Source organism: Netta rufina (genome assembly GCF_964035555.1).
Source record: "Netta rufina genome assembly, chromosome: Z".
NCBI lineage: Eukaryota > Metazoa > Chordata > Aves > Anseriformes > Anatidae > Netta > Netta rufina.
Genome location: NC_140126.1, coordinates 46,621,122 through 46,645,002, shown reverse-complemented (window position 1 = coordinate 46,645,002; position 23,881 = coordinate 46,621,122). Strand labels below are relative to the sequence as shown.

The 23,881-nt window shown below is 37.0% G+C and overlaps 1 protein-coding gene across 1 annotated transcript in view; it reads left to right on the top strand.

Annotated features, from left to right (window-relative positions):
* Window positions 1-23,881, top strand: part of MEGF10 (multiple EGF like domains 10) — a gene marked incomplete at its 3' end in the record, with an annotated part of 73,350 nt that overhangs the window by 14,327 nt on the left and 35,142 nt on the right. Inside the window, exons 5-8 of the mRNA XM_084304593.1 lie at window positions 12,791-13,037; window positions 13,639-13,759; window positions 15,754-15,890; window positions 19,200-19,412. Coding sequence (XP_084160719.1) covers window positions 12,791-13,037; window positions 13,639-13,759; window positions 15,754-15,890; window positions 19,200-19,412 — 718 coding nt within the window. The remainder of the gene's footprint in view (window positions 1-12,790; window positions 13,038-13,638; window positions 13,760-15,753; window positions 15,891-19,199; window positions 19,413-23,881) is intronic.

Below are 23,881 nucleotides of genomic sequence, written 5' to 3'. Positions count from 1 at the left end.
TTTCCTGTGCTTCTTCCTCAGTTCACTGCCTTTTACTGCTTGTCATGGCAGTCTCAATAGCAAAAATACTTTCTGGTGTGAATACACAACAGGCCAAAACTGAAAGAGCCTTTGTTCAAGCACTTTTGAACAGCGTGATCTCTTGAGAGTTTTGTGATCCTCGGAAGGCTTCTGCATGACATTAGAGCTAACTGGAACTGCAGAAATTTGTTTCGGATTGCTAGTGTGGCCCTAGAAGTGGGGTAGGCTGAGGAGGGGGATAGTTTTGTTCATGTGTTACTGGGAGATTTGGCTTGGAATTTGTCCCATTCCATGCAGACAAATTTAAGTAAGATGTTGCTTTCACTAGATTGTCCTTTTGAGTGTTAATGCCGCTATTTGTTGCTAACCATGTGTGATTTAGTTGTCCATGTGTCTGAGAGCTACAATGCAGATCACATCAAATTGTAGAGCAGACAGTAGTCTTGGAAAGATAAGTTGAATCTCTGGCACTGGCTTTTATTGTTGATTGCCCTGGCGCTTGGTGTAGGAGATTTTCAAATTTTGCTTTTAACTGTATTTTCTGCCTGATCCCTGACTTGATTAGTGTTAGTAACAGAAAGGCACAATGGGATACAATGAAGAGAGAGCTTTATTTTTGCAATCATTTCTGTTGATACAACAAGATAATAATTAAAGCAAAATACACGTAAATTGCCATACTGTATTAATGTGCATCATATAAACACTTGATTACTTAATTAAATAATGAAGCAGGAACAATGGTTAAAAGACATGCCAGTACAGTAGTGGTTACTGATGACTAAATAAGATAGTCTGACTGAAGGGGAGAGACTATTCTCAAAGTGGGAGATCCTAGGCAAACTCTCAGATTTGGAATTCTGTTCATTTTCATGGACACAGATACCTTGGAAGCAACTGTTTTCTACCTAAGCACAGAAATTTTCATAAAACTTCAGAACTAAAGATTTTCTTCCAAAATGTGATCCTTTCTCTATTGGGATTGATTATTCTCCTTACAAAGGAATTTCATTTGCAAGTATCAGAACGACACTGCTCGACCTGTTGCATCATCTGGCCATCTGCCAAATCACACCCTATGCTTTATTTGTTGTCTCTCAGTTCTATTTACCCACTTTGTTTAAAACAATTTTTTAAACCATATGCTGTGGCCTTTGTATTACAGTGGGTTCTGAATTACAGTGGTGGTAATTGCAGACAAGTGCTTCCCAAACACTGTAATATTCTCTCTAAAAGTGATAGTAATTGCATGGACTAAATTGGTGTATTGTACAATAAAAGCTGGGTAATTACATTTCCTCCTATCTTTGCACACCATCACATGCTATGGTCTAATAAACTTGTCAGGGACTAAACTTTTTGGTGGACTCTCATTTCCTTTTGTGGCAACCTTTACATCCCAATAGCTTAGGTCAGCAGCTTCTTTCAGTTCGGGGGAAAGAAGGATAAAGATTTAAGTAGAATACTCTGTCAATGTCTCTGAGGCCGTCCTCATTCAGTGCTTATTTCTAACCTAACCCTTAGCTCTCCTGTCCTTCACATCCTCTGCCGATCTGAAAACGTTATATCCTACCCCAAAAAAATGTATGAGTGGATGTTTTCTGCTGTGTGTAGAATATGTTCATGTTTTATGAATTTGACTAATTAAATTGTATCTCCTTGGAGAATGTTTCCTCTGTGAAATGTTGTTGTTTTTTTTTTTCCTTCAGGCTTTTTTTCTTTTTTTCTCTCTCTCTTTTTTTTTTTTTTTTTTCCCCTCCAGTTAAAGGTATTGCAGCCTGTTAGGTAGTATTTGCTTGCAGTGAATTTCAGTGGGAATTGATGAAGGAGATGATGCTAACATACTAAAAAAAATATATTTTTTTTTAAATCAACAACTTGAATCGGGATGTCACTCATTTACAGAATACTTCCATCCTAGCAGAACGATAAAAGTCATACAAAATAAGTTATTCTAATAAAGATTTATTGACTGAGCACGGTATACAGATTAATGACAAATGAGTGGACAGAAGACATGTTGAATGCCTTGAAGTACCTTGAAGTGAATCAATCAGCACAAACAGCACACTCTCAGCACCACTTTGAAGTGTTTTTGAACTTCAGGAGTGTAAGTTGATAGGTCCTGGGGAGAAGGACAAAACTCAGAAAGGGACACAGATAGATATGTTTATAGGTGAAAAATATGAACAAATAAATTTTATTGAAAAGAAACATCAACCAACCAACCCCAATCTTTCCCTGCTAAACTAGATTATTGTTTGTATCAGATTTTTAAACTGTGTGTGTCAGGTTGCGTTGTTATTTGTTATAAGAGCATTTTTGACTATGGGCTGTGTATAGAAGTCTTCTGTAAAAGTTGCTAAGTGTAGTGATAGCTGGCTGTCCAGACGTGTAGAGCAGATCAGACTATGTTTTCCATGTATAGATTATATTTTCTGCCCGTTTTCTTTTCTCAATATTGGAACAGTATTTTGCTGTAATACATAATATACAGACCTCATCATCAGTTTTGAATGTGTGTGCAAGTTAGATACATATGCAACCTAATGTGGATCCCCAGTAAAGCAATCATGACGTTCACTTTGTTTTTCTTCTTATGCCCAGTAGTCCACAAATAATTCCTTCAAAATCAATAGGACAATTTCTGAATAAGCTGGAGCAGAGGCAAAAGGCCAAAATCGATATTTCACTGGCATGTCTGCAAGGAATATAGCCTTCACAATCCCCAGCTAGCTTCAGTAGTAAGGCAGAAAGGGAATGATATGTGTTCCATTTTGGTTTATGACAACTATGCTAAGACTGTCTATGGAAACACGAATATGCACTTTCTGTTCTGTTGTGTAATCTCAGATTTGTTTGAATTATTGGATTTTCATTTGTAATTTAATTCTGTTGGTAATTAATAGAATAATATTGTGACTATAGTCTGAAGGCATGGAGGTAGAACAAGTAGCTTTATGGCATTAAGCAGTTTGACTCCAGATTTCTATAAACCATGAGAAAAGAACAGCTTTGTTTTTTTCTTTAGTATTTCAAGTTGAGTGTTTAAAGCTGTCAGCTCAGAAAAACATCTTTGTACCCTTAAATGCACCTGTTAAGGAAAGGTACAGTAGCCCTGCTACTGTCAGATTTCATTTACTCTTGTGGATGTTTATAAAGTTTACAAATTCCATGAAAATCTTGCTGCTTTCTTCATGGCACTTGGCAGATGCAGAGTATGGCAGAAACTGGATCCCTTGGCATAGCTTGTGTGAGACACTCACGTGAGCTGCAGACACTGCCAGTTTCTCAGTGGGGCTTGTAATATCCATTAACCCTGAGGAGGTGGATGTGTGAATATTTTCTGCAGACAACATTACACCCCAAATAAAACAGCCCCCAAATTCTAGGTGCTAATCAAGGTGCCTAGGAGCATCTCATATGCGACAACACAACTTGTGAGCCTTGAATGCTAAGGCATTGCTTTTTGTTTTGTTTCTCAAAATCATTTGAACTGAGAGCTTGCGAGATAGAGAGCCTAGTTCTTCCTTAATTTTTCTAAGCCATTCAACAGGCAGTAGGAATGAGTTCTGGTTTTAATCACATGCTAGTACTACAGAGGATTAATTCACAGAACTTAGGAACTACTAAACACACTAGTAAAACTGCAGAGTGTCCTGATATGGAGCCATTTATTTTTATGGAAAATGTAGAGAATTAGCTCATTCAAGTAATTTAGAACCTCCCTCCTGCCCCTCAACTTCAGAATGGCCACATGTAAATGCATTATGTTAGCAAAAGTGACAGAACAATATAAACAGTCTTAAATTCAAACTTTTCCTATTATGCATATCCTTCTTATAGTTTTTACTTCTCTTAGGTAGGACTTCTATAATTCCATAACTGACATAGCAGTTTTGCCAGCTGAACAATTTATTTTCTCCTCTAACAAGGCTAGTATTTCTGGGATGAGAAACCGACCCACCAGCAAGTCAGGACAGGTGCTAACAGGGAAAACAGATATTAATGGAAGTAGCCATCATGTTCATTGTCAGTGAAGTCACTGCAGTGGGACCACAGTAGGTCATATAAAAATTCCCAGGGCTACACAGAAGCTGTGCTTTTCTGGAGTACAACAATGCATTTAAAACTATATTATTATCATGTGTAAGATCATTTCTATAAAACAAGTGAGTTGCGAAGTTTTAGGATTTATAGGATGCTTCATTTTTTTTTGATGGATTACCATTTCAGTCTTGAAGTGAAATCATAAACAAAAATGTATATTCTACAAAGCTGAGTTATCAGTTACAGAATTTACTTAAACCGAGATTTACTGAAAAAAGACACCGAAGTAAGTGGCAATCATTTTACTCATTTGTAAAAAAAAAAAAATAAAAAAAAATATCTGGATCAGAGAAGTCTTTCATTTTGTCTTTGACCAATTTTTTAAACTCAGTGTATTTGTGGTGTTTACCTGAGTTGATTTTGTTGGATAACCTGTTTTTTTTTATATTTATTTTTTTGCCAGTAGCAATGCAGAAGTATTTTTAGAGTTGGTTTCTTTTCGGTCTGTTTTATATATTTGGTCACTGGCTCATTTAGCAGGTTTCAAACATGTGAAGGATAATTATAACATTTTTTACTAACTTAACAGTTAAGATGGAATTTCCCAATTAATTGGGGGGAAAGGAAAGGAAAGGAAAGGAAAGGAAGAGGAAAGGAAAAGGAAAGGAAAAGGAAAGGAAAGGAAAGGAAAGGAAGGAAAGGAAAGGAAAGGAAAGGAAAGGAAAGGAAAGGAAAGGAAAGGAAAGGAAAGGAAAGGAAAGGAAAGGAAAGGAAAGGAAAGGAAAGGAAAGGAAAGGAAAGGAAAGGAAAGGAAAGGAAAGGAAAGGAAAAAGCTAATTTATGGCCCTACTTGGAGGTCTGTGGAATATTGGAAATCATGGACAACAATATATTTTGTTACTATTCAATCTTTTGGTAACTTTTCTTATAATAGTGATTATTTTTAACACATTTTATCTCAGTACCAAGTAAATTGTACCAAGTAAATTGAACATCAAGAGCCATCTGTATGTGTTTTCCCTAGCCATTATCCAGACTTGTGTTCTGATGTCCAAAGCACTTTAAAGAGTCTTCTGAAATTTATGGCATGTGAAAGGCATATAGTTCTAGTCTTTTATAGTATCTGAAAAACACATTTTCATTGTTCTTCCACTTCACGGATCAAAAGGCTTTTACAAAGTAATAAAATAAAATAAAATCCCTAAATTAAATTAAAGCTTAGCATTTTGAATAAAAATCCTTTCTTTTGCACAAAACAAAAAGAAAGAATGAAAAATATGCCACAGGGTAAAAAGCCTTCAATATAACAAATGAAATCAGATAGAAACAAAAGATTCAAAGGAAATTCAGATTTTAATAGAAAGCATGTTCTGAAAAACAAAAACAAACAAAAAAAAAACACACTGCATTTCTGTGTCTAGGTTGTTGACATACTAAGTCTTTTACTAAAAGTCAGTGATATTTTATAATTATTATAAGTGATTCTCTGCAGGAAAAGATTTATATTCTGATATGTATGTGCATGTATTTTCATAAAATCCTGAGGTGTCTAGAACAGCATATTCAAAAATACATGGAGAATAATCTCATTTTTTTTGTTAAATCAGACTTTGAAATTTTTCTAGAGGATATTTTTATTCCTGTATTCAGAATAGCCAGCTTTGTTTTCTGGCCTTTTAGACTCATCTCTGAAATTTTTGTTTGTCATGTTCCATGTTTACTGTTTTGCAGTCTGTGCTGACATACAGGTTTTTGGCACTAGGGGCTTATTGCATCTTGTCAATTTTTGAACATACTTGGTAATTTATAGATTTCAGAATCAGCAGGGCTTGAATTTTATTTGGTTTTAATTCCACTTGGGAGATTAATTATCCTGCAGGAATGTTCTGAGGGAAACAAATGCTATCAGTTCAGATCCATTGCTAACCAAACCATAGTATCAGAGAATAGTTTTAATGCTCTGTAAACTTCCCAGTAAGGTTGATCTGGATTTAGATTGGTGACAACTTTTATATTTTTGTCATGGCTTTTGCTTAGTGAATCAACAGATGTTGTTCTAAACACAAACATGCTCAGAAATTGAGTGGCATCTGCATGGCTAAGACTTTTCCTGTTCATACCAGCAAAGAGTTATTGAGGATCCATAAAGTGTTATCACATTTAGTTTTGTATAGATCAAAGTTACATAATGTATTACTATAAAATATGATCTGACTGCTGTTATGTATGTGAAAACCTTGTTTTCTGTGAAGGTTATTGATGTAATTTTCTGACAAGATTTTAATCTGGAGTATGGTGTATGCCATGCCTTTGCAAATCTTCATATTGTAATTATAGGAATTGAGGAAATTCCCATAATTGGGGAAAAGAGTGAACACTATGTTCATGTATGCAATACATGAATTAGAACTGAATTTCCTTTTTCCTGTTGACAATTGGAAGTCAGATGGGGCATCTGTTGTTAATTGAGAAAGGGGAAGTATGCGTGCATTTATTTATTGAGGTCCTCAGAAGGGTAGATGAGCTGAGCGGGTATTTCACCCATGAATGGAAAAATAGCCTTCATAAAAAGTCATTTTGTTTTGTTCTGAATTTCTTACTGAGATCCATCAGATTCTACTTAATACTGGATATCTGAGATATTAGTTCTATTAACATGTATTTAGGTTAAGACAAGCATTTTTTCACTTCTGTAGTTGAGGAAAAAGAAGCTATTCCAAATTCAAAACTATGAGTAGCTTTTGAGTGGTTTTTGACAGCCAGATTGTCATAAATCAAAAACTGATGTTTAGATACATCAAAGTTTTCTCAGTGTTAGTCTGCTTCATTAACATCGTCAATTCTTAGCTGTTAGTAGCTGTTATTCCCTGATAATCAGAATTACAGAACAGTTTGGGTTGGAAGGGACTTCAAAGACCATCTAATTCATGCCCTCCCCCCCCAGCCATGGGCAAGGACCCCTTCCTCTAGATCAGGTTGTCCAATGCCCCATCCAACCTGGCCTTAAACACTTCTAGGGGTGGGCATCCACAGCTTCTCTGTGACAGTGCCTCACCACCGTCAGAGTAAGTAAGTTCTACCTAATGTCTAATTTAGTTCTCCCTCTTTTAGTTTAACGCCATTCCCCCTTGTCCTATCACTTTACTTCCTGACAAAAAGTCCCTCCTCAGCTTTTCTGTAGTCCCCCTACCACCCTTTTAGGTACTGGAAGGCCACTACAAGATGTCCCTGGAACCTTCTCTTATCCAGGCTGAACAACCCCAACTCCTCCAGACTGTCTTTGTAGGAGAGGTGCTCCAGACCCTTGATCATCCTCATGGCCCTCATCTGGACTTGTTCTAATACATCGATGTCCTTCTTGTGCTTGGGGCCCCAGAGCAGAATGCAGCGCTCCAGGTGGGATCTCACATGAGTAGAGGGGAACAATCACCTCCCGAGCCCTGCTGGCCACACTGCTTTTGGTGCAGCCAGAATACAGGTGGCTTTCTGGGATGCAACTGCACATTGCCAGCTCTTGCCAACCAACACAAGTAATGCAAGTCACCTGTGGACACTCCTAGAAAAGTTACTCTTATTTATATCCTCTGCTTCAAAAGACTGGAATACTTTTTAAACAGGATATGTTACAGTTGATATACTCCTAGTTGTAGATGGTGGTGGTTCCTGGAGTCCTTGTAGACATCTTTTCTGTCCCTGCAGTACCCTGTACTTATTATTATAAAGTAGTCTTAAATTCTTTCTGCAAGAAAAAATGCAGAATAGAACATTGCTTCTGTCCTAGAGAACCCATCATTGAAGGAAAAGACATTAACACAAAGCTCAAAACATAGGAGATGAGGAAGGAAGCAACACTGACAAATGACCATAGCAGATACTGATTTCAATGTACTTGCTGCTTAACGTCTACTTTTTGTGGACTTCATGGGAAGGAAGAGTTACAAGGTAGGGGCATGGAGAAGAGCAACATGACAGTTTTATAGTTTGGGGTTGTGGTGAGCTGTGCCAAGTAGTAGAGGAAACTTGAGAAGCAAGAAAAACAATGGTCTGAAAATGTAACAAAGGGGCTAATGTCATGGACAGTGTAAATGTGGTGGTTGATATTTGTATACTGAATGATAAATGATAAATGAGGGATAGACCACAGAGGCCATGAAGTAAGGACAAGTTAATAGATATCTGAGAGTCAATGGATGGATGCAAAGGGAAGAGCAAAGATTTAGACATGTCCTTGATATGGCAGCCTAGAAATGAGGAAAGGACAGCCACAGATATTACAGGCAGCTTCAGTTTGTTTTCCATACTGAAGCAAGGAAAAGTAACTTTCATTTAGAAAAGGCTGTGATTCCTTGAACATATATGAAGAAATTTTGCTGATGTTTTGGAGACAGAAAGATAGGAATTCTGCATATTTGCCACTGTTTATTTTAAATTTGTACTTGACAATGTGTTTGCAGTGAGAGAGTGGTTTAATGTATTTCTGCCACTTGTGGAAGGGGATATTATTTTAAGTTGTTTTAAAAGACCATAACAATATGATAGCTATGCAGTAAGGGTCTCCTCTGTTTTGCCAAAACCACACAACAGCATTTTGCTGTACAAAAGGGAAGATATATAAACCAAAATAAAATCTTGGTGCTACATGTAAGACAGCTGCAAAAAGCAATGGTAAGAAAAGTAAAGTTTTGCTGTGATTTTTTTTTTCCTTTTACCTCCCTATTAGCCTAAAAGAAAGACAAAAGGAGAAGGAAGTCAGATTTCAAAACAAACAAAACATTGACTTGAATGTGATGTTATAAAGGGAGCTATAGCATACTTAAAATGTAGTTGTAAGTCAGAGTTTCTAAAGAGAATTTTCTTCTGAAATGTTCTTTGACTTGATTTGATAGCCTTATTTTGTTCTCATTATGGGCCATTCTTTACAGAAGTATAGAATTGTAGGTGATCAAGGTGGGTTTGTCGAGAATACTTGCTCATTCAATTTTTTTTTTTATTTATTTATTTTGCCTTTCAATGAAATCAACTAAAAATGAAATGAAATCAAATTAAAAAAAAAGAAAAAAAAAGGACAGAAAAAAGAAAGACAAATATGCAACCACATTTTGTTAAAAACATCTTTGTTTAGAAGGAACAAAAATAAGTCATCAAATTCTTCAGATATGCTTCTAATTATTATATAAACCAATATTCTGTGATATAAAATATCAGGGCTCTCTGAACTGAAATTTGCAAGTCACCAGCTGCTCACAGAAACCGTTTGCATAAAAACATATCTCACCTTGTATAGTAAATATGTGTGTTAAAGTTATAGGAAATACACAACTTCAGTTTTTCAAAGATGCTACAAAATGCCCAAGAATTATAGCAATTTGCGTCACAGATTTTTTTTTTTTTTCCATGAAAGATTTTTTTTTTACTTGAATCTGTGAGCTTCTCCTTGTTCCTAAAATCGTAATTTGGCACTCAGTTTCAGAGAGCATTTTTTTTATGTCTGCAGACTATTATCTTATATTTTCAAACCATTCTTGCTTATTTTACATGAGGGTTTTTGTCTCTATTGCCAAAGGCACACTTTCACTTTCACTGAGCATCCTTTTGAAGGAAAAGTTCTCTGTATGGTATTTGTAGCACTGTATGACGTGCACTGCATGCACCATGGAGACTAAAAAGATGCTCCCAGATGAACAGAATGTGTAAAAACAGCAGCAAGGTGTGGCATCAATACCACAGTGTTGTTAAACATTTCCTTTGATGCTTTTTTTCCCAGCGGTGTAAGATGAAGGTAGTGAGGATCCTGAGAATCTCCTACAAAAACTGGTAGTGAGCATTACAGCTAATTATCTTGTCTGTTTAAATCAGAAAAAAAGGGGGTGAATGCAACATATGTGAAAAGGGGAAGGAGAGTGACCTTTCTAAGAATGGTGCTCTGCATGAAACAGCAGTATCAGGCAAGTTGTATATGAGAAATACAGAAAATTAACCCCGGTTTACAGATTGGATTTTGCATTTCTGCAGTATTGAGACTGTTTTCAGGAGTCAGTGGGGCTAAGATGCATTGTCTTTATGTTGACACCATTCCGAACAGAGGACTCCTCTCTCTCTGCTTTGCTTCTATTTCATGCATACCCTCTGCTGACAGATGATGTACAACCTCAGCTCTGTTCAGAAGCCAGGAGCTGGCACTTTGGTGCGTGTGTGCATGTAGTGTTAGCATATGCGCGTGTCTGTGACCTTGGTGCAGTCAGGACAGTGGAGCAGCTATTCTGATTAAACTCCAGCTGACAGTCTGTAACCTGACAATAGTCATTAGCACAAACACTATCCATTCCACCAGATTAGCAGCTGTGCAACTTCCAGTCCAGCTTTCTCAGTTTCTGAATACTAGGAAGCAGCAGAAATAGTCTGGTATTGTAGCTGGTAAATTTAGCTTCCAGAAAGCAATTAAAAATAAACAGAACTCACCACAGAAAACATTTCTACCCTTTGCCCTTTTCTGTTTTAATAGTAAACTGTGTATCAGTTTCTGACAAATCACTTTAATTTCCTATGGGGACCATTATTGATTAGCAGTCAATGGACATAGAGGTAAAATACATGATTTATCTGTCTCATTCAAAAATACTGCTTTTTCCCATTAATCCTGCAAATTTCTCCATGGCTCTGCCCATAACTCACAGTTAGGTACTACACTGGTGACAGAACTTGCATAATGGACTGTTGTGCAGCCATGCTATGGTATGGCCATCATGATCCTGGTGGGATGCTTCACTGTTGTGATGTAGTGAAAAATTACATAGTCAATATTTGTTACCCACCTGGCCATTGCCAGGAGAATGGTCATGAGACTGGAAATCCTATTAGCAGCCATACCATGCTTTTTATTTTAATGATTTCCTGCAAGCATAATGTGAAGATCACGTCAGGAAACTAATAAATTATTATGTACTGTGCAGTACATGCTCTTGCAGTAAAATAGTCTAGAGAGGTTCAAGTTCACAGACACAGCACGTTCACCTCGAACATCAGTAAATCTGCAGGTGTCAGCAGGATGCGTTCAGGGAGGCAGACTGGGGATGGGGCTGTAAAAAGAGCAAGGGGGCTACGAGGATCCTCTGCTTCACAAGTGAGGCAATCTCTAGCAAGGCAATCTCCATGCCTGGGTGTCTGATGCAATGGTAGATGCGTGGTGGATGGTTTTGGTCTGTCTGAGACTCATTGTGCTAGTTCTACAAACAGCTATGTGTTGGGCTCCACCATTTCCAGCTGTTCGTGGAAGAGCACAAGCTGGAATTTTTCAACCAAACACTGTCTGTCATGTCTTTATATCTAGGGTGGGTTCAGGCCAGTTTCATCCTTGAATGAGCTCTGCACTGGAAGAGCCATGCTTGGTCAGTCTGAATTCTTCTGTTTATCAGACATCTCAGGACCTTCTTTTTTGTTTTAATTATTATTCCATGAGGAATAACTGAAATTTAAATTATCTATTTTGCTTGGGAACAGAAGGATGACTGTTATCTGAACCCAGACTAATGTGTTAAGTAAAAAAAATAAATAAATAAAATAAGTATAGGGATCAGAGACATGCAACTGTCTCAGTCCCACTGCCTTACATATAAATATATCTCCAAATATCTAGTTTGCTGAGGACAGTTTGAGGACTGATTAAGCAGATTACATGTTCTGTTCCATGCAGACATTTAAAATAAGTTTATACAAGTTGTGAATGAACGTGAGTTATCAAGGGTAAAGGCATCTTGTGACATGCTGTGTGGCACAGATAGCCATGTGTTGTGTGTATAGTTCAGAACAGAAAATAAGAACAGAAAATAAGCATCTTCAAATAGGTAAATGGAGAAACTATGGCAGTAATCAGATGGGCAGTCACTCTGTCAGTTTGAAAAGTAATGCTGGGTGCTTATAATGCTTTAGGTTGCTCTGCATTTTCTTGCGTCTAGATGCTCCCAGTATCTCCATTAAGCATGTGCATTCTTGTGACCTTTGCTGGGGAAAAAAAAAATCTTAAGGAAAAGATTCTTTAAAAGACCTTAATCCCTTTTTATTTGTGTAGCCTAAGTGAACAGCTCCCATAGCTCAATAATTCCTACCCTGAGGATGTGTCTTGAATTACGTCGTCTTACTCTCAGAAAACGTGCCTGTTCTTTGCCTGGCGTTTTTGCCCCAGGAGAAGATGGGGAGAACAATGCTTGTCAGTCACCAAGGGGAGAGCCCAGACTTCCAGTAGCTGCAATTGAGGCTTTTCTGTTGCATTGCTGTTATCAACAGAACATAAAAATAAAACCAGGTCATTTGACCATATGATTAGCACATTCCTGTTGAACTCTGTGTGACCTTAATCTTCCGGCTATTTACAGAATTCCTATGTTTCTCTCTTAAGAAAAATTTATTCGTAAACAATGTGTTTTTTCTTTTGATGCTGAAATACCCTGACTGGTTTGCTTATAGGGCTTAATGGGCTGCATTGGGGCAGACGAGAAAAGATGCACTTGAGTGATTGTGATGACACATTAGATAACCAAAACTGTAACATCCATATGTTTTAACACCAAGTAGTTAATTTCTATTAAGGAGCTGAGGAAGCACCACATAACCTTTTTTTTTTTTTTTTTTTTTTTTAATTCTTATGGTTGACTCATAGTATCTTCAGTGCTCTACCACAAGCTATTTACAAAAGTGCTATAAATTGTTCCTTCTGCCCTTTCAGCATGTGACCCTGACCACTGGGGACCTCACTGCAGCAGCCGATGCCAGTGCAAAAACGGAGCCTTGTGCAACCCCATCACAGGAGCCTGCCACTGTTCCTCGGGGTTCAAGGGCTGGCGCTGCGAGGAGCGCTGTGACCAAGGGACGTATGGAAATGACTGCCATCAAAAATGCCAGTGTCAAAACGGAGCCACCTGTGACCATGTGACTGGAGAGTGCAGATGTCCTCCTGGATACACTGGTGCCTTGTAAGCAGAGGGAATATTATAACCTGGGGGGAGGTTAAGGATTGAAATAGTGCTAACAGGAGAAATAAAGTCTGGAATAAATTCTGCCACTAAGTTGTTGTTCATTCTGCTGTGTAACAGAGAAGCAGTGCTGGCCGAGAGGCTGCTGTGCAAACCATATTTCACTGCGTCCTCAAGTCGTCTTGATCTGCACTGCTAAGTAAAAGCCACAAAAAGTAGCAGCAGGAGCTTCTTTATGACAACCATGAGGATTGTTTGGCTACAAGTTTGGAAAACTGCGTTGAAACATTTATTTGGTTTTGTCCTAGCAGAATATATATTGAGTTTGTCAGCAGAAGTGAATGAACACCAACCACTGCAGAAAAAAAACATCTTTATGAAGAAATAATTCTTAGTTTGCTATGTCTGTTCCCTAGGTTTTGTTAGTTTTTGTTTTTGTTTTTATGGATGCTATATTCAGTTTGCTTCTCTTTATTTTGGACTGCTTTCTGTTGCATACTTTTGGCCAGAAAATTTAACAATAGCATTAAAAATGAAGAGGTGGCTGGGGACTGGGGCACGTGCTGAAGTAACAGTTGTCTGTTGTGCACCAACTCCCCAGCTGCGAGGATCTCTGTCCCCCTGGGAAGCATGGGCCGCAGTGTGAGGAGAGGTGCCCCTGCCAGAACGGAGGCATCTGTCACCACGTGACCGGGGAGTGCGCCTGCCCATCGGGATGGATGGTAAAAACACTTTCTGAAATCAACACGACCCCATAAAATTTCCATATTTGTAGATTTCAGGCAGCATCAGGAATGGATAGCCAATTAGTATAGCAAACACAGTCTCCCTGTAGCCAGGAGTACTAAGAAGTGTACTTTAACACAAGGGACTGGAATAAAATACTTGCAAAACCATCTGTTACTGAAAGTCCTCCAGTTCTGTGCTGCCTTTTTAACCGTGTAAGATTCTGGAATGCTAAGGACATGAATCACGCTATGAAGAGACAATATCCTTTAAATTTTGTCTAGAAGGTACTCATTTCTAGATATAGTTTGGTGCTTTAGGGAGATCATAACCTTCCTAGGTACCTCCCTAGAGAGAGGTTATTTTTTTTTTTTAATTTATTCATTGGTTGTGGTGGATTTTTTATCTGTTCTCAAGTGTATGGTATGCATACATTTCCAAGAAAACACCAAAGTACCATGTTAAATGGTTAAATGGCGGTGACAGAAATAGAACATCAGATCTTGGACATTATCTTTAGACTTCCTACCCTCTTGTCAGTGGGTAGGGAAAGAAGAATCTACCTCTGAGCTACAAATGAAATGCCTTGCTTATCTGTAGGCTCCCTTACCACAAGGCTGCCATGCGAATTCTAATTTAGAAAACAAAGGAGTTGGAAGGTGACCAAAAAGTTGGAAGTAATAAAGCCCAACTATTTTCTTAAAATACAATTGCTGATAATATTTATCAATTGTATTTATTAATAACTTTTTAAAGCACATTAAGATAGTGGGGTGGGTAAATAGGTGGATAAAAAAACACATTTGTTTTTCTTCTAATTATCTCACAGTACATGAGGACTTTTGTGGTGGTGGTTTTTCACCAACTAGAGAGCTTTTCTGAAAGTGGATGATGTCTCTTTGTGTGTTTGAGTAGCACTGTTTACTGTCTCCCTAGCTTGGATTGTGGTAATTTTTGCTTTTTATTCCACTTCATGATAGAAGAACAGAAATTACTGATAAATTTATGCAAATAAATTTAAATGCAAATACTCAAAATATTTGCATAAATTCTTTACATTTTATATTATCCTCAATGCAGCTAATGAAAAACAATATAGCCTATGAAGAAGTGATGGAAATTTTATACCAGTGTGTCTTAACTAACAAATTACTCATTTTTTATGTATCTCATTGACTAATTTTCCATTGTAGTTATTTAAGCACAACTTGTTAGTTTTAGATTTTTCAATTTTGTGAAACAATTTTGTCAGCATAATCTTTTTTGCTTTTCATGTAATGATGGAATGAAGAAGCCAGGTACAAGCTCTGTAGTGTCTTAGGTTTGCTAAAATACCTGTGTATTTTTCATCTGAGATGCTTGTAAATCTGCTTCACTTGAATTAGCTTCTTAAAAGTCTTAAGGTCTGATACTCCTATCACTACCTAGGTGCGGTTAATTCCAGTGATGTAATTAGCAGTGCAGAAATTCAAAACCTGTGGAAAAGAAGCAGAAATCCTACCTAAGCTTTTAAAATATACTGCTTTCAATGAAATTAAAGGAGCTTTTCCTTTTGTCAGAAAAACAAAACAAAACAAAACAAACAAACAAAAAAAACATAAACTAGTATAATTGGGGCATTACAGCAATTACAGATTTGTAAGCCACTATTCATTGGAGGGCATTTCTAGATGTCTTGAGGATACTACTCCTGATAAAGAAATTGGGAAGAGACTGACATCAATTAGACTTAAATGTCTGAGTTTTTTCACTGTTGCTTAGAGATAGTGTTTTCCCTGAGCTTTGGCCTGCAAAATGGAAATCCTAGAAGATTGTTCCTACATTCCTGAAGCGTACCCTGTGTTTAAAGCTGGAGAGGAGTCTGGCATTTCCAAGATCAGCACTAGATGAGTGACACGATCTTGATCTTCCTTCATTACAAACCTTTCTTCACTGTTCATCTGACCTGCAATTCCAAACCTAATGTTAAGATTTTTTTCTGTATACACAGGGCACGGTTTGTGGTCAGCCTTGTCCTGAGGGTCGTTATGGGAAAAACTGTTCCCAGGAGTGTCAGTGCCACAACGGAGGGACCTGTGACTCAGCGACAGGCCAATGCCATTGCAGCCCAGGTTACACAGGGGAACGGTAAGTAAAAGTGTTTTTTTTGGTGAGACTGCTGAAACTGCAAGGGGTCTGCTACAACAGAGAAATTTAAGAAGCTGCTAGAAAGATGAATGAGAATGCCCATGATATGATTAAGAGTTTTGTGAAATGTGTGCCATGTTGCTTAGCTGACACTGGGTTACAATTTAAAAAAGCCTACATGATTACTCTTCTGTGAAGATTTGCTCTGTTTTAGAATTTTTCTGCTGTGTCACATGAGTTGCCAGTATCCTGTGTGTCTTCATTTGAGTGCGGTGCAGAATAATGCAGTTTGGGCTGTGGGGTAAGGTGGGAAGCTCTTGGTTTTGTGCAGATGTTTGGCAGTGGTAATAGGAAGGAAAGCTCATCCAGCTCCTCTTCAAAATGAGCACACTGGAGAGTTGTCTCATAAAGTATTCCATTCAAAGTACTGAAACTTCATTATTTTCAGACTTTGCTGATAAAACATCTTTAGTAGATGTCAGAGAAAAGAAAACATAGCAAGACATCATTTGTGAAGGCATATTTGAAAAGGTATAAAAGAAGTGCTTTTCTGCATATATTTTAAATAGTACACAACTCATTTGCTGAAGTCAGCAGTAGCTTAATCACTGGGGTCAGTCCAGGGGATCTCTGCCAACAATAGTAGGTATTACAATCATATGCACTTCCCACGCAACTGTTCACAGGACATGGGGAGAGCCATGCCAGGCATAAGGGAAAACAAAATCATGAAAAAGAGACACAATTAGTCCAGAGCTTGCAAAAATTAAATTTGCTTCTGTGAAGAAACGGTGCAGAAGGTGGCAGATGCATTTAAAGAAACACATTTCAGCAGGGAAATCAAATGAGTATCAATGTGAGAATACACATACCACACTCTGATGTTTCTTAAAGCAGTTAAATTTTATGTCTTGTAATTTAAATCTGACTGTAATCAGAAATGCCTTACAGGTTTCTGTATTTTGATCCATTTTGCAAGTCTGAACTCCCTCTTTCCTGCAAAACAGGCTGTATTTGCAATTGTTTTGTTTTTCAAGATACACTAAGGGCAGGAATGGGTCAGAAGCAAGGTTGTAGACAGCTGGTTCTTATTTCACGTCAATGGATTGGCAAGGGATGGAAGTACTAAAAGAATTGTGTGGGCATTGGCTGCATGCACCAGCAGAAAAAAGGACAGTATTTAAAGGTTCTAAGCTATTTTTCAGTTTTGTTCGTAACTTAGTGGTGTTTATCTGAGATTTCAGTGTGGTAGTGACTCCTGGAAGTTGGTCTAATAGCAAGAAACAGAGAACTCCTCAGGCATATTAACACAGGGGCATGCAACTTAAACTAGAACTTTCTGAGACTGAAGAAGATGAAATTAAAAAGAAGTAGAAAGGTTAAATTTTGTCTAATTTGCCTGGTGTCATTGATGGTCATTTGGAGAGATTTCATTCTCACCTTTATTTGTATAACTACATTAAGAAATACTTAGACAGGACTGTCCACTTTAGTGTAATGCTTCAGCTCTAAAGTAAAAGGTATTTTATTGCTGGCTCCACTCAGAACAGGGATAGTGTTGTCCAGAAGTTTCAAGGTATTTATATCAATTTGAGGCAAATACTGCAGAAGTGTGAACTGAACAGGTCTTCCTATTCTACCTCAGGCAGAGGGCTTTGCTAAATTGGTACATGGTGAAGTGTCTTGTATCATACCAGTCTTTGAAATTCTGAAATCAACCATAAAAGAAAAAAATAATTTAAAAAGAAATGCTATAAGAAAATTCATAAGAAAAATGGAAAGACACCACCATGGAGATTCTTTTATAAGACTGGGGAAATGAGCAGGTTATAATCTGATAAAAGCATTAACAGTGTGCCATATTATCAAGTAATCAGTAACTTGATATAATTTACAGGCATCCAAGATGTTCTGTGTGTGATATTCTGTGCTAAATTGACTGCAGACCTCTGACTTTCAGTGTCATCATGTTCCGATCTGATGCTTTGATATTTAACTGTTTTATTGTTTTTGTTTCTGTGGAATGGTAAACATAATTCATAATTTATAGGATGCTTATATTGATAAATATGGGCATTTTCTGTGTCATGCAAGCTATGAAAAGTTGTCGTCCCTGACACCAAGGCATGAACATGTTTAGCTGAGAGGTCTACCCTGAGGCACATATAAAATATTTTAAGTGTACTTATTGCTGGAAACTTTAGTTATGCTGTAGAACTATTGACAGTTAAAGCTGAAAAAAATAAACTTGCATCGTGTCTCTTAAAATCACCAAATGAACTTTATGAACTTTTGAAACCAAATGAACTTTTGAAGCTCATTAGTAATTGATTTGGAAGTTATAGAAGTGGGGTATTGGAAATTGTCTTTTAGTAGTCAGGCTGGTCATCTAAACATACAGTCTGATAAAGTTAAATTTCTTTAAGCTAAGTTGTATTCCTTTAATGTTTTACGTACTAAACATCTGTCTTCTGAAAGCTCTGTGAATGAAAGGGAAAGGTTTGGTGAAGAACTGTCTTTATTAGGAAACATTCTGCTTAACAAGAAACAAAAAATATTACTACTCTTCCATATGGGTTAAACCCAGGTTTTTTCCTAGCGTATGAACATAAGTAAAGTCAGATGAAAGAAAGAATTTGGGGATGTTGAAGATTTTCCTGTGTTGTTCTATGAATTTTCGAAGGACAAATACAACTTAAAAAAAAAAAAAAAAAAAAAGTTTAGTGTAAAATTCTGAAAATAAGGGTATTCTGGAAACTTCACGTTTGCAAACATAATTAGAAAATACTCTCTTCAGTCAGCTGATAGCAGTTGTCAGGGAACCTCCAAGCCTGAGTGCAGGGGCACAGATGTCTGCTGGCTGTTCACAGTATTACTAAGTGGAGAATCCAGAACACTTAAAAAGAAAGGGAAAAAAAAAAGTTACAGGTAGACAACTTTTGAAACAAAATACTTGACACTTTATTCCATTTCATTCCTAAGGTCTAATTTAAGTGGATTCATTTTTGTTCTGTTTTTTGAATGAGAAATGCAGTGTTCTCCATATGCATGTTTTCTCCTTTACTGGAGAGAAGGAAGAACTTTTCCAGAGAAATCTGCCGAAGCAATGTTTTAACGTCTTACTTACTAAGCAGTAAAGGAAGCCAGAGAGACAGACACTTTAAAATATAAAGTTATATAAATACCTGCTCTACTTATGAGGAGTTTTAGACCTGTATTAGAAATTCCTCATAAATCCTACCTCCCTTAAATCCCCCAAAACTATAGTTTATGGGAAGTAAACCTAATTTTTGTTTGTTTTTCTCACAGATGCCAAGATGAGTGTCCGGTGGGGACTTACGGAGTACGGTGTGCTGAGACCTGCCAGTGTATGAATGGTGGGAAATGCTACCATATTAGTGGTGCTTGTCTCTGTGAACCAGGATATACTGGAGAGCGCTGTGAAACAAGGCTTTGCCCTGATGGAGTTTATGGTCTCAAATGTGACAAAAAGTGTCCCTGCCACTTGCCTAATACCTGGAGGTAGGCTTTACACCATTTAGTGTGTTCTCTTTTTCTGGATAGGACGTAGAAATCAGGACATAATCTGGAAAAATCATATATATTCTGAGGTAGAAATGTTTCCTGATATACTTCCATGCAAACAAAAACAGCTGAAGATTTCTGAGAATGCTTAGTATTCTCTAACCATGTCAAGAAAGAAAACACCAACCCAGATCTTCTGCATGTTGGTGTTTGCAACTATATTTGATCTTAATATTAACCTCCATATTCAATCAATGATCCATGAAATAAGACAAAGTATGACCTTTGTCTATATTTACCACATGAATAAATCTTTATATTGTTCACTATATGGAGCCAGTATTCTCACATATTGTAAATGAGAAGTAACTGAATTGAAATCAATGGAGATAATCACATTAAGAGATATGCCATAAGAAGAGAATCCATTTTTCTTCCTACTCCTCCTCTATATGTATAGAAGAATTGGAGTAGGTTCTTTTAATAAAAATATCTGAAGTCCTAGCAATTGTAATTCTAGATTTCAGAAATACTGTTTTGTTTATTTCACTTAAATATTTTTTTCTAGAAACAGCTTAAAATCTGATCCCTAGAAATCAAATGAAAATAGTTTTCCAGTTGGCTTACCTTCTATCATCTCTCCTCATTCAGGGATAATGAGTCCTATTTTTGAGTTTTGTATGTCTTCGTGGATTCCACACTGTTTGGACATATTATGATGAAAATCTATAGACTAGCTATTCATAGACAGTCTTTCAGCTGTGAAGGAGGAATGTCAGTTGAAGCAAGCCAACATATTTATAGAACAATTCTTTTCTTATAACAAAACACAATTGTTTTGATGAAATACTTTGGTTGTTGTGCATGAGTTTATATACATGACTGTATTAATAATCACAGTACCTTACATAACTTCTGTGAGCATACTGTAAGGTTCAGCTGTTGAAAGCTGTTGTGGAAGAAATTTGCAGAAATCGACTGTTGCATAGAATGGTGCTGTACTTTGTATACAAGATGCAGTTTTCCTCACAGATGAAACAAAAACCTTTAGTCAGAATGTAAAAGTAACGTTAAAACACTCAAGCACTTATGTGGAAATACCTGCGAGGCCTCTGTGAAAAATTACTTTGTGGATTGCCTGAGTTGTTCAACATATCTTTTGCTGGCGAACCATGTGACAGCAAACTGAATTTACTTTCCATTCATACTCTTTCACAGTTGTGTGCTTGCACTTCTGTTTATCCCATTTACTTGAAAAGCCTTTTGAAAAAAAATACTGAGTTTTCAACATAAAATCAAGCCATTTATTCTCTCGGCAATGCATTCAAGAATAAATGGATCTATAATGCTGACCTGTCCAGCTCTCAAATTATGCTAGCAGACTGAATACTATTGTGTTATGAATTATGGTTAGCTGCGTTCCTGAAAATTTGTCTCTAGACTGTTGTAGAAGCTTTGTTTGACAGGAATGCATGACGTGTATAGTATTTCTGATATTACGGGGATTACTTCTGATTCATGTTCAACACAGCTGTTTCTTCATTTATACTGTTGCAAGACAGCTTGTGGTCAAATCGGATCACAAGTGTTCACATGTAAACAATAGCATATGGTTGGTTGGTCTTTTTTTGAACATTTTTACCTCCATATGACAAATCAAAACAGCACTTTAGATTTGGAAGCACACTTGCAAAGACATAATAAAAGTGAGGAAAACAAAAATTTTCCTGACTTTACAAGTGTATTTTTCATATACATTTCATCCCCTAAGGTCAGGAAATGATTAAGACCACCAAATAAGAAAAATCAAAGGGTATCTTAGGAACAGAATGGAAGAGAAAGCTCCCTTGCAGACATGTTCCCTTATGCTTTTGAGAATCTTTTTAGGGGGTTCATCTGTGACTAAATATCAGTCATCCAGGAGACAACTTGCTAAATAATTCAGGGAATAGCCTCATCCCTTACTTGCTTACCACAAGTAATATTTAGGCTGGTAGTAGCCAAAGGATCTTCATGGCATTAACCATTTAGCAGTGTAACAATGAGTAATTCCAGGTTACTTAAAAGGGGGTATATTTCCTTCTTTGAATAAACGTTGTGTGTCTGTATATCTAGTATTCTGATGTGACCGTTCATCTGGGTATGACCACTGGTTTAGATGTTCTCAAAGAGGAGCTGTTAGTCAGCCTTGAGCCCCAGGTTATTGCTGATGTTTTTGTATAAGAAAATGCTCAGAAAATGAACTAAAAGTTAATTAAAAAAATGCTTAGCAGGAAAAACAAACAAACAAAAAACAACTGTAAAATATATGTAGGTAAGTCGAACCATACAAGAATGTAACTAGCCATTTTCTTCAAATGCTTAAAGGAACAGATACATGATATAATTAAAAAATATATATTTCTATTTCTGTACATTGACTGAGGAAAATTCATCAGAACAGCTTTGCCAATCAGACTTTGTTTGTTTTTTTTTAAACCTGAGTCAATTCACGTTTTGGGTAGGACAAGCTACACTGGTTTCACTGCTGCTGTTGGTTTATAACACTTCCTGGGAATGAGAGGCATGCCCATCATTGTTCTTGGGTATACCAGCAGTGAAGCATTCCATAAAGGGTTAGAGATAGATGTACTTGAGATATTTTGTTCTTTTTGAGTTGCCCAGAGGACAGCAGTGGATAACAACCCTCATGTGTCAAGTAATTTTTTTACAAATGGTTCTTCTCTGTTGCATCTTGTCATATGGATGAAAGGATTTGAGCTAGAGCTCAAATCAGACACAGACCTCCCTCTGAACTCTGCGACTAGGTGACACTGTTGATTTTTTACCTTTTCACTAGGTAGTTAACAATAAAACTAGATTGAGAATTAGCTGGTTGAGACTATGACCATACAAAAATGCTCTTCGTTGACAGGAGCAGTGCTGTGAGATGGTATGAGCAGACCCATGTGTGCCTGCCACCCACACCCACTGCATGTGGGGCTTATTAAAAGTTGTCTTTATGATAATCTAGTTTGCTGGAATGAGCACAAAAGACTTCCTGATCTGCTTTTGTCAACATGACTACTTCATTTTTTACAGAAGCGTTCTAGGCTAAAACATGGCTAGGCTGGGTTTCATCATGGCTTTGCTCAAGTAACACCCAATGATTGTTTGAAAAATTTAAAGAGATCAGATTGTAGTTGTGTATTTGTCTAGAAGCTTTACAAAGATTTACATTACACCTGTGTTACTGAATGAGTACTCCTTTCAGCTTGGTCTCCAAGCTAAATTTGATCTCTTCTTTTAAGCTCTTTCTGGTAATCTTCCACTACTCATTAGATACTACTGTAGGTAGTATAATCTGGGGTCATTCTGGATTACCAATAATTTCCTACGGTTCAGGCTGGAATTAGGGTTTATTCTTGACATGAGCCCTAATGGCATTTCTGTTGTCTTATGCCTTTTCTGAGAAACATACAGTTGAGGGAAATTTTATGACGTGATACATGCTTAACCCAGATAGTCTGGGGGTGTTTTTAAAATCAAGATTCAGGAATCTTGTGATTTTGCATTTTTCTGATGGGCTTGTACATACATGTAGAACTTTTCATGGAAATTTTGTACTGCATAAATTGATACAGAATTTCAATGTATCAGGTTGTTGTAGCAGTTTAGAATCTATATAAATCATTAGAAAATGATCAACTTCATCTAAGTCTTCCTAATGTATATTATCAATTATTCACAAATATTTTTTGTCTGTGTACAAAATAAGGTTGTATTTCCAGAAAGTGTGAACAAAAGACTAGGAACAAAAGCAAATGTACTGGCAGCATCTCTCAATGTATCTTTATTTCCCGATCTTAACATATAAATCTTATTGCCAATTAAGCTAACTGCATGAGAAGCCATCAAAAAGCTTCAGAAGTGCTCCAGCTTCCTACATCTAATTACAAATTATGGAATACTAATTTTGGTGTCAATCAATATATGTGCAAGTATGCCTTAGTAACGCTCACTGGGGGGCACAGAATATCAATGCCTCTGTCTGCTTCATACCCAATGCTTGCTCATGCATGTAGTCTCCCCTTCTACTGAAGGGAAAAAAGCCAACAACAAATAATGCTGGGGTTTATGTCTTAAAATGACAGTACCACTAATTTTAAAATTTAAATAGATCCTAATTCATATTCTAATGACTATTCGTTCAGGATTGCACAGTCTTTCCGTATGCCTCTGCTGGTAAGAAACAGGGCAATCGGATCCATAATGTCACTTAGGTGCCTACAAGAAGGAGTTATGACTAGGGTACAAGTCTGATTCTACTGCTGTATCGTGTGTTTTCATAATCTCACATTTATTTTCTATGATAATAGTTCTGTTTCAGTTTATTCCACAGTAAGTGTACTTATAACAGAATAAATAACCAGTACTGTTGACTGTGAATCCCATGAGTTTTAAACCAATTCTGCATGTATCATTTA